This window comes from Labeo rohita, chromosome 6 (genome assembly GCF_022985175.1).
Source record: "Labeo rohita strain BAU-BD-2019 chromosome 6, IGBB_LRoh.1.0, whole genome shotgun sequence".
Taxonomy (NCBI): Eukaryota; Metazoa; Chordata; class Actinopteri; order Cypriniformes; family Cyprinidae; genus Labeo; species Labeo rohita.
Window position 1 is genome coordinate 14,754,276 of NC_066874.1, and position 16,177 is coordinate 14,770,452.

Here is a 16,177-nt window from a genome sequence, read left to right on the forward strand (position 1 = left end):
GGGGGAGGGGACACTAGTAATGAAAAGGCACACTAGTAATGTTTTGAGATTTTATTCCAAATGAATGCTGAATGTAGTTCTACCAGGTTGGTGTTCAGTAGTTATCTTCCCCTCTGGATTTTAATCACAACCATCTAAACAACCACAAACTGTATGAAAAAAAAAGGAGAAAGAGAGAAAAAAAAGACATAAAAAAAAAATCCACAATGTCTTGTGTCATTAAATATTTTCTTATAATAACCATAATATATTAGTATGCATTGTAAAACAATATTGCAGACGTCTTGTATTTGCCACAGCTAAATTTACAATTCATAATATGAACAAGAAGCAATGTATGTAAGGTCTGCTGGTAATGTCAAATACAGGAGCCATCTATCCACTGCTGTGAAAAGTAAAAACCGAACATAAATTTACATCATTTGAATACTTAAAATAAAAAAAGAGTGTGCACTAAGATACCGAGTGCCAAACAAAATACATTTACATGTGGTATTACGAATATTGTTTTGTAACCGGTAAATACAGCATATGTATAAATATCTGTATGTCATACATTGTGTACATTTACAAGAAATAATCAATGAGTGATAATTACTGCACACGTAAACCGTTCATCAAATCCGTCTTTTTTTTCTTTCTTTTGGTATTTGATGCTGATCAGTTCTTGCAGTTTATTTTCTTAACGATCTGTGAAGGACTGATCACACAAGCAAACGTTACAAGATCCTCAAAGATCAGTGGAAAAGCTGTACTTTAGAGAACATCCGTCTCATTAGTAACAGAATAAAAGTGTGTGTGTGTATGAGCAGCGTTTCTCACAGTGAAGAGAATTCTCTATTGTAGTGAAACATTACTGTACATGCATTCCTACGTTCACAGACGCTAAATGACATGGAAATGTTTAAGGAGAGATGCTGTTGCTTTACAAAACTAAATACTAGTTAATGAATACTAGTTAAAGGTAATTCGTACACTTCTAAATACTGTTTTACACACAAGGAAAAATACTAACTATACACACCGTTCTACCAACACTTTCAGGACTTACAAAAAAGGCCTGTTTATACAGTGGACTCGTCACACTGAAGTTCTGTTTTAACAAAAGGAACGTCGTCATCCATGTCTGGACTATAAACAATTGAATCAGAGCATCAAATGGAGCAAGAAATGATGTTTGTATTTCGAGTCATCTATCTCAATCATCATGTCTTATACAAAAATATACATGGTGGTTTTATTCCAAGTTCAAAAATAACTGTAAATGCATGCTAATAATTTGAGGATTTGTACAAGCATGCTATTACATTTTTATAGATCCTAAATTATTTTCTGAGTACAGATTTGTTTTTCTCGTTGTAAACAAATTGAACTTGAACAAAAAAAAAAAAAATAATTATAATGCTACCAAATGTAGTATATTTGTGTCTGTTGACGAAAATGGGCACTAAATGTACAAAGCTTATTTTCAGCAATTGTTAGATTATTCTTTTATCTTTGAATTAGTAAAACCGTGGGCCGCTGACAATAAAAAGGCAATCGGAAACATACATTGAACAGAAACCTTTTGTTGTGCATTTGCTGGGACAAAGTCTGGGTGAAACCCAGCAGCACCAGTCTTCAAAAATTAGTAGTGTTTTTTGAAATATACATGTTACACTGTACAAGACCTTTTCATTTTCTATTCAATGGAAAACGGCTGCAACAATAATTGAATGAATAATTAAAAATAATATGCACAAACATATGCATAAAATTGTGTTTTTCATGCTTGTTGTTACAAAGTGATGCTTCTTAAAATGCTTTTCAGACCTTGAAAAAAAAAAATTAAATTGGCTAAAGAAGAAAGTTAGTTTTGATATCTGTCACATTAAAAAAATCCCTACCGAAAACGAAAATTTGAAATTTCAAAATGTTGGCATCTCAGAAGCCATTATGCATTATGCATAAGTTAGAGCGTATGAATTTTTAAATGCTAAAGCTCATTAATGAACATGTTTTAATTTTTGTTATGAAGAGGCATGCTTAAGGACTGTTCCTTTAAATATTTTTTACTCTAAAAACGGTTCTCAGGTTTTTAATGTGTCAATCCTCAATCCCCAGGATGTTTCAGAACATTAAATATGGCTTAATCTGATTCTCAACCAGACTGAAACCGTCCGAAATGAATCTGAAAACCATTTAACATAAAATACCTTTCTTTATGCTGAACACAGGTGCAAAATTGGCAAACAGCAAACAAATCTTGAAGGAAACAAGAAAGAAATGAAAACTGCATCGTGAACTCCTTCACACATGTTCCTATTTTATAAAAAAAAAAAAAAAAAAAAAAAAAAAGTTAATATTCTCTTCATGCCTTTATTCAAAGCAGCGATGTTTAGTCCCTCTTTTTCTCATCTCTTTCTTTCCCTTATGATCTTTTTTTTTCATCCACCCCTCGTCTGTTGTTTCTCTGTCCAGCTCTTGATAGCCTTTCCTTTTCCCCCTTACTATGCTTTCTTGCATTTTCCTTTCTTCTCCCGCTGCTGAAACTTCCGGAGTCTTCGAGCCCAAGTGTCCCTCCACTGAATGACCAGACTGCCCTTGTCTGCCACCACTCCGCTTTGTCCAGGGGAATCCTCGTCGTTGCCCAGCAGCAGGTACTTTTTGCCGGGCTTGATCTTCGGGCACTTGCAAGCCACGTCCTTCGCTCTGACCCACAAAAACTGATCTCCCCTGCGGATTCGGCTTTCACCCTGTTTGTAGACGGAGATTATGTTGACGGTGAACTTCCACCATTCGCCAGCTTTGTCTGCCTTTAGGATGTGGACCTGAACAGCTGGTAGAATAACAGAAAACAGAGAACAGAATTAGCAGCTTTTCCAGTGTTAATACAGATGTTTGACATTACATTTAAGCAGTTTTATCAGTGTTCTGTTGTGTTTAAAATTACTTTATTTAAACAAAGACATTTAAAGCTTTTAAAAACATTAACATTTACAACTACTTTAGACTAAATTAATTGGGAAACTACATGGAATATTTTATTTGTTCTTTTTAAATTTTGTTTTTCATATAGCAGGACCACTGAAATGAATCTGTGAATGGAAAAGAAAAATGTTAAACAAGTTTAAACTTGAAATTTGGCCATTTGCACACCATATATAAATGTACATTCATTTACACTACCAGTCAAAAGTTTTTAATGCTTTTTATTATAAATTACTATTTAAAATAAATGCTTTCTTTTTGAATGTATTTTAAAATGTAATTTATTCCTGTGATTTTGAAGCTAAATTTATAACATCATTACTTCAGTCACATGATCCTTAAGAAATCATTCGAATATTCTGATTCGCTTCTCAAAAAACATTTATTATTATTATTATTATTATTATTATTGTTATTATTGTTATTATGTTGAAAACAACTAAATAGAACTTTTTCAGGTTTATTTGATGAATAAAAAGTTCAGAAGAATAGCATCGGAAACAGAAATGTTTTGTAACATTATAAATGTTTTGTCATCCCTTTTGATCAATTTAAAGTATCCTTGCTAAATAAAAGTATTAATTTCTATAATTTCTTTCCTCAATAAATAAATAAAATTATACTGCCTACAAGCTTTTGAATGGTATAGTGTAAAATGTTACAAAATGTTATTATTTCAGCTAAATGGTGATCTTAGGTTTTTTTTTTTTTTTTTTGTTCATTAATCCTGAAAAATGTACTCAACTGTTTTAAATTTGGATAATAATGAAAAAAAATGTTTTTTGATTCTTCAAATCAGCATATCACAATGATTTCTGATGGATCATATGACACTGAAGACTGGAATAATGATGCTTAAAATTTAGGTTTGATCACAGGAATAAATTACTTTTTAAAATGTATTTAAATACAAAACCGTTATTTTAAATAGTAAAAATATTTCACAATTTTACTGTTTTTGTTGTACTTTGGGTCAAATAAATGCAGGTTTGGTAGGCAGAAGAGACTAAACATTAAAAGTCCTAGGATATTAAAGCTTAAAAACATTAAAAATCAAAAACTGGTAGTGTTTATAAACATTGAGGCCTAGTGTAAATGTTTACATTTTAGATTTTTCTAATTGAATACAAATTTTTCCATTACAGATTGTTTTATTAGCACAGTTTAAGTGATAAGTTGAACTGAAAAAAGCATTAACTTCAGAATTTCTTAGTAAATGGTCTTTATTTGCGGCATAGATCTAAAAGTCTAAACTATTTTCTGATGTATTTTAATGTTTAATCCCTTTTGTTAATTTCCAGGTTTAAATTCAATTTTAAATTACAGATTTTATGTTTGGTCTTAGACTTTTGGAGCCTACTGCATATGTACGTTTTATCCTAAAATCTTTGTTGCATAAATAAACACACACACAGTGGCATAAAAACACTGCAATACATTGCTCCCTTGTGCCTAAATTTACAGCCACAACTGAAATGATAGTTCAGCCACGGGTTCGGAGTCTGGCTCTGATTTTGATCAAGTCGTGTGTATCGTCTCATTTGCCTCAGCAATGCAGGTCAACCTTCAGTTTAAAGTGCTTTCAAATAAAGCATGTAACTCAAACCCCGCCGCAGTTTGAGATTTCTTGCAAGTGTGAATCCTCAAAATCTGCTTAAACTGCCTGTAGACTCATGCTGTTCCCCTTTCATTATTAATAGCCTTCAAGGTGCTCTGTAAGGTGACTTTGACAAAAAGGACCAGCAAAACAGGCAGATTTAATTTCGTCTGCGTAATGCTTTGCGCTTGGCTAAGACTGAGGATGTTTCATGCAGGCTAATAGTTGATGATCGATATATCTATTTACACTCTTTACATACTTTACTCAATATTTTTAAGGCTAGTGTCAGAGTATGCACATCACTGTACCCTGGACCACTGGAAATGAGTTCAAATGTCTTATATGTATCAGGATATGCAAAATTCATTAATAACTTTTAAAAAAGGGAGATTAGAGCAAACCAAATGCTTCAGACGTGTTTTGATTAAGTTAAATCACAAAATGTCTGTGTTTGCTTTTAGTTTCAACTGTGAATTCCTTAAAATTAAGCTAGAATTAGGACAGAAAAATAAAATAGAAACAAGGAAATTCTGTCATTATTCTCACCTTCATGTTGTTTCAAAACTGTATGACTTTGAATTTTTGAGGAATATTCTTGCAGTTCTCTTCCATATAATAAAAGTAAATGAGTTCATTAAAGTGGTTCATATGATTTGTTAATAATATTCCAAATCTTCGGATGCCATACGATAGCTTTGTGTAAGTGAAATTTAAGCGGTTCACTAAAAATCTCGGTATCCAGTCTCATTCTTTTGGGTCTGATCTTTTTAACAAAATACTTAATGCAGTTCACACAGCCGTTCTGAATGATTCGTTCATAAAACTTCCTTAATGATTCACACCAGTGAATTTCATACTTTTCTGGACCTTGACAGTGGCATTTACCTGGCAGTTAATGGGACAGTCAAAATCCTCCGGTTTTCATGCAAAATATCTGAAATTGTGTTCCGAAGACGAATGAAGCTTTAACGGGTTTGGAACGACAAGGGGGTAAGTGATTAATGGCAAAATTTTCATTTTGGGGTGGAGTAATTAACTAACAGATAAGGTTTGATCATTTTTTGAGTTTAAGTCTTTATTACCTTGTCTGGATATTCTCCAGAAATTCACCTTTTGTGTTCTACAGAAGAATAAAAGTCATACACTTTTGGAACAGCATGAGGGTGTGTACTGTGAATTATGACAGATTTTTATTTTATTTTTTACTTAAACCAAAAAATCATCACAAATGAAACTGAATGCATAAACCTTTAACTTTATGTCACTGTCACCATTTGGAAAGGTGGAAGTCATTTATCCAGTGATTGCAACATGTCACAGCACTGTGGAGGCCCAGCTGTGGTCAGGATTCCTGTGGTGTTTTATGGGTACTGTGCCAGTGAGGCATGAGGCTGTAAATATCATGCCACGAAGGGCCCGATTCCCCTATAAGTCTTTTAGATGACTCCATCTTCAAGTTCAATGCCATTTCCAGCCATTTCCCCCCATGCTGCTGTAGCATAAAGCCCCCCTGATGCTCAAGAAGGCAGAAGGAAAGTGGATTAGGTTTAATGCTCAGAATGTGGGAGTTTATCCTAGATTGTTCATTTTTGTGTAAAGAGGGAGCTAGCCAGCTCTCCATAACTGAGGACAACTGTAAATTGAAGTCAGCGGGAGATCATATTATCTGGATAAATTCTTAAATGAGTCTTAAATGAGTAATGGCAGTGTAGAAAGGAGAACATGCAAAGCCGGTCTGCAGGAGGTGATGGCATTGAGTATTCATCACGTAACATCCAGCTATACCAGTGTGTGCCAGACCTCCTCTCTACTCTGCGGGGATTCCCTGTGTTTTTCACCTTCAGTGTAAGAGTTTTTTATTTTTTTTTAGAGGTCTGTTTAGCATAAACACTTACTTATATATGTGACCCTGGACCACAAAACCAGTCTTAAGTCACATGGATATATCTGAAGCAATAGTCAAAACTACATTGTATAGGTCAAAATGATTGATTTTTCTTTTATGCCAAAAATCATTAGGATATTAAGTAAAGATCATGTTCCACGAAGATATTTTGTAAATTTCCTACTTTAAATATATAAAAACTTAATTTTTGTTTAGTAATATGCATTGCTATTGAAGAACGTCTTTTGGACAAAAAGGCGATTTTCTCAATATTTTGATTTTTGCACCTTCGGATTACAAATATTCAAACAGTTGTATCTCAACCAAATATTCATATACATCAATTTCAGATGATGTATAAATCTCAATTTAAAAAAATTGACCCTTATGACTGGTTTTGTGGTCCTTGGTCAAATATATAGTCTTACTGAAGGCTATACAGTTCCTTATATGTAACAAATCATATCTTTTTTTAAATATTGTTATATTTATCACATACCATCTTTAGAAGTACAAAGCTGGTCCACTATGTATAAAAGAACTTTGTGTGGTTTAAATATAATGGTATCCGGCTCATATAAATGATATATACAGTAGTCAGCATTTGAAGTGGATCAAAACCTTTCATCAAAGTTGTCCTAAAACCTAAAACAATACCTGTTTTTGTCTTAGGACAACTTTGAACTTTTTTGGTCCACTTCAAATGTTGACTACTATATATTTTTAAACATATTATATATATATATATGGTTAGATAACATTTTTAAATAGATTTTAGTCATGCCATTTAATCCTTTCTTGAAAATTATATAAAAACAAAATTAAAACCAGATGAAACCAACATTAATACAAAGATTATATTTCATTTTTTTTTTTTTTTTTTAAATTGTGGACACTCTTAATTGTCATTGACCCATATAATAATTATGTCGAGGATCAAGAAAAAATGTTTTTGTCTTAGGGTAAACATTTTCTGGTAACACAGTACAATAAATGTATTAAAATTAGTTGATGCATTAACTAACATGAACGAACAATGAACAATACTTTTATTACACTTTTTGTTCATCTTTATGTTAGTTAATAAAAATACAGTCGTTCATTCTTTGTTCATGTTAGTTCTCAGTGCATTAACTAATGTTAACAAACACAACTAGTGATTTTAATAACGTATTAGTAAATGTTGAAATTAACATTAACTAAGATTAATAAATGCTGTAGAAGTATTGTTCATTCTTATTTCATGTTAACTACAGTGATTAGAATAAATCACTGTAGTTTTTTTTAATGAATTCAAATTAATTTTGATATTTTAGGAAGCATAAAGTAAAAAGCATCAGGGTGATACAACTTCCTGATATCATAATGAAGTTCTGTTATAAATGTGTTGTAACAAAATGTAACATAACAAAAATCCTCCAAAATCTGTTCAACGTGTAATTTTGGCATGCAAAAAAAAAATCATGTTGTCAAAATGCAGAACCGTACAGAAAAAATGCCAATAAGTCGCTTAAAATATCTGATTTTTTTGTAATGACATAGCAAGGTTAGTTCAGTTTCAGTAGTTTGTGAAGTTTACAATTTCCCCAAAACAGAATCATATTTATTGATGAATAATCTACGATACATGTGAAAAATATATTTACTATAAATATACTTTTCTCACACATATGTGAGTGTACACGTGTAAAAATAATTTTTACCGAATGGTGAAATTACATTTTGAATGATTTTAGTCATGACATTTAATCTTTTCTTGAAAATGATATTAAAACATTAAGACGAAAATTTGAAAAAAACATATGAAAATTAAGACATTTCATTTCTTGTCAATGTGTGTGTTTGTTTTTTCTTTAGTTTTTGTGTACATTCTTAATTTTCATTGACCCATACAATAATTATGTCAAAGATCAAGGAAAAATGTTCTGGTAACACATTACAATAAGGTGTCATTTGTTAACATTAGTTAATGTATTAACTAGCATGAACGAACAATAAACAATACTTTTATTACACAATTTGTTCATTCATTGTTTGTTCATGTTAGATTATAGTGCATTAACTAATGTTAACAAACACAACTTTTTGGCCATTTGCATAACATATAAATATACATCCATTTACACTATCAGGCAAAAGTTTTTGAACAGTAAGATTTTGAATGTTTTTAGAGAAGTCTTTTCTGCTCACCAAGCCTGTCCAGCAAAGTTTGAAATATTTTTACTATTTAAAATAACTGCTTTCTTTTTGTATATTTTCTAAAATGTGATATGTGATGTCAAAGCTGAATTTTTAGCATCAGATATCATTTTAATATTCTGATTTGCTGCTCAAAAAACATTTATTATTATCATTAGTAAATGCTAAATATTAATGCATTAATATTACCTAAGATTAATAAATGCTGTAATATTGTTCATTCTTATTTCATGTTAAGTAATGGAGTTAACTAATGTTAGCTAATGAACCTTATTGTGAAGTATTACCCATTTTCTTAATGTTCAAAAATATTACAGTTATACCTATACCCCTCTCATCTATATTGTGCTTTATTCACCTTCAATAAATGGACCTGTGCTGACTGAAATGAATCAAAAGAGCTGTTAAAATGCTCTGGCTGTTATTAAATCTGCTAAGCTCTTTAAGTTCGACGGGGTCTCGCTTGACTGATGAAACGGCCCCACCTCTGTAGGAGAGGGGCTGCACATCTGCTCCTTTTCATGGACAAGAGAGGGCCTGCTGCCCCCAGGAATGCAGGACAGGGACATGCGCTTCCCCTAATGAGGATATCTGTGAGCACTCCCGGTCCCTTCTGCCCGTCACACTGCCATGGCTTGATCCGCTTTGGGCTCAAATACCTGCTGGGCTGTCCGTCAACGCAGCCTCCCCTAAACCCCTCACTGATGGCCTTTCCTCCTGTTTGATCCTTTGACTTTCTTCTTGAAAGCCCTAAGTAAGCCATCACTACAATATACCAACACTGAGGGGGCTCAAGGGAATTCGGCTTTGGATAAAGAATAAAGATGTTGTCGAGGGCAAGGATTTGAGCCACCTGCATAAATGTGGGAGTGCGGTACGGTGTTCTCACTCACCGTAATCTTTCTTGCAGTACTTCTTCATATTGATCTTCAGCTTGCCCTTGGAAGCCTTGCAGTAAGATTCACAGTCTAGAAGGTTAAAAGAAAAAAGAAAGGGCAGAAAAACACAATTAAAGACGTAAAAGAGTGAACATTGTCATCTGCAAACTACACATCTATCCTGAAGCCCTGGCCTGTTGTGACACCCATCTGCCCAGTTTAATTGTGAGGCTGTAATAGGGCTTGTGAGGCATTCAGCGAAGTGTCTTTTGCTCCTTAGAAAAGCACGAGACAAAAGGTCCCTCTCGTTCTGCTCTCTGGATGTCTGGACCCTCCCCTGCTCTGATGGGAGCCCTCTGAGGCCAAGCGTATTGTGCCACCCAGCGTTTTTTTTTTTCAGCTCCATGCTAATTTCTCACCCTTGTCTCCACTGTCAGTGCCATGATGGGCCTGATTAGGGCTTTTCGAATCACGACTCCTCCCTCTCGGTCCTGTCAGCTCGCCCTGTACGTCTGTCCTAATGCCGCCCTCCCCCACCGCAACCCCTGAAGACCATTTCAACCTTTGGCATTTATTGGTTCGGCGCTCAGGGAGGTGGCAGCGAAGGGGGAGCAAGGGTTGTCCGAGCACAAAGGGAGGTCAGGGGGGAAATTAGCAGCGCATAAAGTGTTTAAAAAGCTTGTCGTGTGTAAAAATAAAGAAGAAACGTGGCGTTTCAGTCCAAGAGATTTGGTTGAGATTGAGGGACGTGCAGAAAAATAATTAAAGCGAAAGCGAGCTGCGCCTCAGTTGCTGTACGACGGACACGATTAATTCATTAAAAAACACCTCCTTCGGGCGTGCAGATGTTTAAATAGAGAAGATTTCTCTTGCCGTTCCCCTTACGCCCCACACATTGTCATGGCCTTCTTTTAGTGGATGGATGGAATGAGAAGACGGAGGAGGGGGAGAGAAAAACCTTTCAGCTCGCCTGCATATGAACAAACTTCATTGTTTCGGCCGACCCTCGCTCCATGCCTGCCTTTTACTTTCTTTTGGACTCGCTATTCTCTCTGTGTGAATGAGGTTGCCCGGGCAACGAAGGAATCAGAAAAAAATGCCCGTGAAAGTAGTCGCGCCGAAGTGGTTGCGCGAGGGACTCCGAGGTGGGGTTGGGCGAGTCAAAGCGTGCACACTGTAGATTGGAAATGGCAGAGAAACTGTAACTGAAATGAAATTGAGAGTCCGTAGTGTGGCAGCTTCATTTCCATTTAAATGAAGACCGTAGAGCGAGTGCTTTGTTTTCCTATAACCCTGTTTAATGCCATCACGATACTTCCCTTTGAAAGCCATCATTTCTCATTAGCTCTCCTTTAAGGAGGTGATGAGCACCCTGAGATTCCTATTTAAACACCTCGTCCCCCGCAGCAAGGACAAATGTACTCATTGTGCCCCCTCTCGAGTTAGGGGAAGTAGGGTTAGCTTGCCGTCCCGTCACGATGCTCCCACAGAGGCCGGTGTCGCCTTAATGGATGTTTTTCCTGCCGTCTTTTCAAGCGAAAGCTGTGTGCGAGAGATTTTGGCACCACGTCCGGTGGCGCTGTTATAGCGGTGCCAGTGAGTAAAAGAAAGCTGCGTGTAAGTTTGAATGTGAGGCTTGTTTGACACTGAAGAATGAGTGGAGGGCACCGGTTACACGCTGACTGTGGGGACCCCTGTGGGGAAACATTTGTGGACGAATTCTCTCCGTCGCTAGATGTCGAGGGAAGTCGTCGGTCTGGAGATTTCGGCGGAGAACAGCTTTTCGCCTAATGAGTCTGTGCTATTCAGCTTCACTCAGCACTTCTGAAAAGCCTTGACATCTAACACTGACAATCTAACCTGCGCTTGAGGACGGCCAGACACTGTACTCTGTTGTTAGCAAAGAGCGCCTAAAGCTGACCTGAGGCCTGTTTCCAGTCGGACCTCCGATGGAACGGACAATCCTATTCATGGGCGCGTCACAGATCTGGGAACTGTAACAATGAGGTGTGAATGAGCGCACAGGGGGAAGGCTTTCTCTGTGCGGAATGAGACTGATTGAGAAACAAATTGCTGCAAATAAAGCATGTAATTAGATTATAGCCAGAGCCCCAAGCTCCCACTGGGGCAGGGACTCAATGGGCAAGCTGGGTCTATTCCAAAGGGAACTTCTTTTTTTCCCCTCTCTCTCTCTCTCTTTCTCTCCTTCCCTCTCAACCTCTCAAAATATCCTTCTCGTTTTCTGTCCTTCTTTCATTCCATTCAGGACTTTGGGAGAAAAATAGCTGTCTCCCGAATTCTGACAATGGTTTAAAGAAACAGACCAGACAGCGCGTGCAGTTTTGATTCAGGGTTTGTTTTGGTCACGGTAACGTGGCTCTAATGGGCAGAGAATGGGTAGAAATCGACTTCATTACTGTAAATGAAGCCCAGCGATGTGTGGGGACCATCGCCAACACTTGAAATCTGACAATGCGAAATGGGAGAGGAGAGGCCAGCTTTAAATTAGACGAGAGCTTTGCATTCATGATGAGACACTAATTCAACACTATTCACTCTCTTTCTCTCTCTAATTCTCACTCCTCTTTTTTGTTCGTTCCTTTTATAATCACAAGGAGCCTTGTTGAATTCTATGGGACCGTTTGGTCTTACAAGGGTGATGGTGTTAAAGGGATAGTTCACTCAAAAATGAAAATTCTGTCATTGTTTACTCCCCCTCATGTCATTCCAAACCTGTCAGAAGAAAAATAGCATTGTTGGGGTCTGTTTGTGATCGTATCATCTTATAGTTACACTTTAAGGTACTAATATACCCTTCAGGGGTAGAAAAGGTCCGAAGCCTAATAAGTATCCATGTTAAAGGGTACAGACAGTATTGCCCTAGTGATGAGCAAGAAAAAATGTAGCATATTTATCTTTGGAATACAAAAAGTACACTTTGGAAGAATATCCTGGCCACTCAGTTCCATATAATGAATTTAGAATAGGAACTGGAGCTCTCAAGTGGCAAAATGATAAAAAAAAAAAAAAAAAAATGTGACATGAAAGTTTGATAAAAGTTATCTGTATTACTTGCCTATATATTCCATATCTTGTCATATATTAGACACTACCAGTTTTTGAACAGTAAGATTTTTAATGTTTTTTTTTTGTTTTGTTTTGTTTTTTGTTTTTTTGTTTTTTTAAGAATTATCATCTCACCAAGTCTGCCTTTATTTGATCCAAAATATAGCAAAAGCAACAATATTGTGAAATATGTGTACTTATATATTTTATATTATATTATATTTAATTTATTTCTGTGATCAAAGCAAAATTTTCAGCATCATTACTCCAGTCTCCAGTGTCACATGATCCTTCAGAAATCATTCTAATATGCTGATTTGCTATTCAAGAAACATTCTTATACATTCTTAGAACATTTTTTTAAACATTTTTATTATTATTATCAAAATTTAAAAGAGTTGAGTACTTTTTTCAGGATTCTTTGATGACTAGAAAGATCTAAAGATCAGCATTTATCTAAAAACATTCTACACTATCCCATTCAAAACCTTGCATCAGTGCATTTATTTATTTATGGGAAAGAAATGAGAAATTAATACTTTTATTTAGCAGAAATGCTTTAAATTGATCAAAAGTAATGATAAAGACATTTATAATGTTACAAAAGATTCTATTTCTATTTTAGATAAATGCTGTTCTTCTGAACGTTCTATTCATCAAAGAAACCTGAAAAAATTCTGCTCAGCTGTTTTCAACATAATAATAATAATATTAATAATAATAAATGTTATCTGAGCAGTAAATCAGAATATTAAAATGATTTCTGAGTGGTCATGTGACTGGAGTAATGATGCTAAAAATTCAGCTTTGAAATCACAGGAATAAAATACATTTTAAAATATATCCAAATTGAAAAAAATTATTTTAAATAGTCTAAATATTAAAAAAAAAAAAAACAACAGTTTTTGCTGTACTCAAATAAATGCAGGCTTGGCGCGCAGAAGAGACTTAAAAAAACATTAAATCATCTTACTGTTATTTATTATCTTACTGTTCGAAAACTTTTGACTGGTAGTATACGGACAAATTCTCACTATTAACTAGTTGCGTATTAGCATACCTATTAACATATTGGCTGTTTATTAAAACTTATAAAGCACATATTTCACATAACCATATTTTACATCCCTAATCTTAACAACTACCTCACTATTTAATAAAAGGCAGAAGATTAGTAGTTTATTGAGACAAGAGACATAGTTAATGGTTTCTTAATAGCCTTAAAATGTGTGACTGAAAATTTTTACCAGTTGCCAATGAATAAAATTTGATTTCAGTGATAAATTTCAGTTTGTTTCTCATGCAAAACCATTTACAAAAAAATCTATTATAATGCACTTAGTCATATGGATTAATTTTTTATAGTTTTATAGTGCTTTTAGTCATTTTGGAGCTTGACAGTTCCAGGTCCCAATCACTTTTATTATACTGAAAATAGCAGCCAAACTTTTTGTTTGAAAGAGGAAAGCATCCTATGCATTTGAAACAATATGAGGGTAAGTACTGACCGATCCTTATTATGTAAAATATTACCATTATTTAAGATTTTTTTTAAGTAGTCCCCCACAGTAAAACTGAACATCTACAAAATGAATGCATATAATGATAACCACCTTGTCAGTTTTGGTAACTAGAAAAACTTCAGGCGCTGATCTGCTAATGCAGGTTTGTAGAGACATCTCTGTCAGTCATAGAGGAATGTGTGTTTGTGGGATTATGCAGGGGTCTTGGGAGTGGTGACTCACACCATGCATGACCTCGCCACACAATATGTGTTTTGTCTGAGCTGAGCAATCAGAGGTATTCGCAATGCATTCCTCCCCTCCGTGTGGCAGTGCTGAAGACATATTAATATCCTTTTTCTCCTCTCTTCTCTCAACTTTTCCTCTGTCCTCCAACCGTTCCCCTATTTCATTCTCATAGACACCTGCTACACAGCTGCCTGCCCCACCCGTCTGTACAAGAACATACAGGTTCTCTCTGTTTCTCTCTAAATCGCAGTCTTTCTCACTCTGCGTGGGCAACTGCTAAAAAGAAGGGTGGAGGTGCCCTGATAAGAACATCTGTTTGCAATCATCTATTGGATGAGGTCATATTTTTCTGCCGTATTGCGCTATCCTGAGGTGAGCTTTGGGCCGGAGTGAAGGTATAATGTATGCGGTCCCATAGCAGGATGTGTGGGTGGTCTGGAGCGTCCATTTTGATGGGGGCACTCAAATATGTCTGTCCTGTGCTCCACCTCTCCATCAGCTTGATTTGGAATGCTGCACTCTTCATGGAGGGGTTGCTCTCAAAACCAGATGGGTCGAGCGTTTTAAGGGCTCAAAATCAGTGGTGCCCCCACTGAATGGATTAAAGGTCACGCCATCTTTGCTAATAAATTGCGTTTTTAAAAATATGTTGATTTGGAAACATAACTGGTCAAACGTATTGCATTGAGTGATTAGAAAGGGTGTATTTCATACATTTTCTGACCATTTAATTAATTTCACCTTTATTGTTTGAACTAAACTGTGGAAATTAATTTAAATTTTAATCATAAAAAAAAAGATCAAAAAACATAATAGCTGCATTGTATTAGTATTTCCGTAGAAAAGAAATGGCTAAAATGTAATAAAATAAAAATTAATTTTATTTTAATATGATGTATTATATTAAATAAATAGATAAATTCTAGAGGTTTTTAGCAATTGTTCAGCATTCTTTCTTTTCTACAAAAACACTAAAAAAGCTATCTTGCATTTTAGTAATTTTAGTAATTAGTAGATTTTCTGACCATTTAATTAATTTCGTCTTTATTGTTTAATCTAAACTTTGAACTAAACTAGAAATGAATTCAAATGTTGATCAAAGAAAGAAAGAAACAATCAAAAAACATAATAGCTGAAATTAGTATTTCCGTAGAAAATAAATGGCTAAAATGTGACAAATGGTGGTGACAAATAATAAAATAAAATAAAATAAAATAAATTAGTTTAGCAGTCTTTCTTTCAACAGAAACACTAAGACAAGCAAAATGCAGCTTGCATTTTAGTAATTTTAGTTAAATTTAATTAAGTTTGCCTTTGTTTGATCTAAACTTTGAACTAAAATTAATTCAAATGTTAATCATAAAAGAAAAAAACAACAACAAAGAAACAATCAAAACATATAATAGCTGCATCATATTAGTATTTCCGTAGAAAAGAAATGGCTAAAATGTGACAAATGGTGGTGAAAAATAAATAAAATAAAAAAATAAATAAAATAAAATAGTTTTCTATTAATATTACATATAAACAAATTATAGTGTTTTTTTTAATAAATGTTCAGCACTCTTTATTTTCTATCCTGCATTTTAGTAATTAAAAAAATTGTACCATTGTACCAGTATTTATATAAGATAAACGACGGTGACAAAAAAAAACTAATAAATAAAAAATAATAATTCATAATATACAGGGTGGGCCATTTATATGGATACATCACACATCGAACTTATTGGGAATTTCACAAGAAAAACAATGGTGTGCTTGGTTTTAACATAACTTTATTCTTTCATGAGTTATTTACAAGTTGCTGACCACTTATAATGTGCCA

At 34.6% G+C, this 16,177-nt stretch overlaps 1 protein-coding gene across 2 annotated transcripts in view; it reads right to left on the bottom strand.

Moving 5' to 3' along the window:
* Window positions 1-36: 36 nt before the first annotated feature.
* Window positions 37-16,177, bottom strand: part of ntn1a (netrin 1a) — an 81,050-nt gene continuing 64,909 nt past the window's right edge. For both annotated transcript variants that reach the window (XM_051113333.1, XM_051113332.1), the window contains 2 exons: window positions 9,548-9,622; window positions 37-2,818 (listed from right to left, as the gene is read on the bottom strand). In XM_051113333.1, coding sequence (XP_050969290.1) covers window positions 2,490-2,818; window positions 9,548-9,622 — 404 coding nt within the window. In that variant the 3' untranslated portion in view covers window positions 37-2,489. The remainder of the gene's footprint in view (window positions 2,819-9,547; window positions 9,623-16,177) is intronic.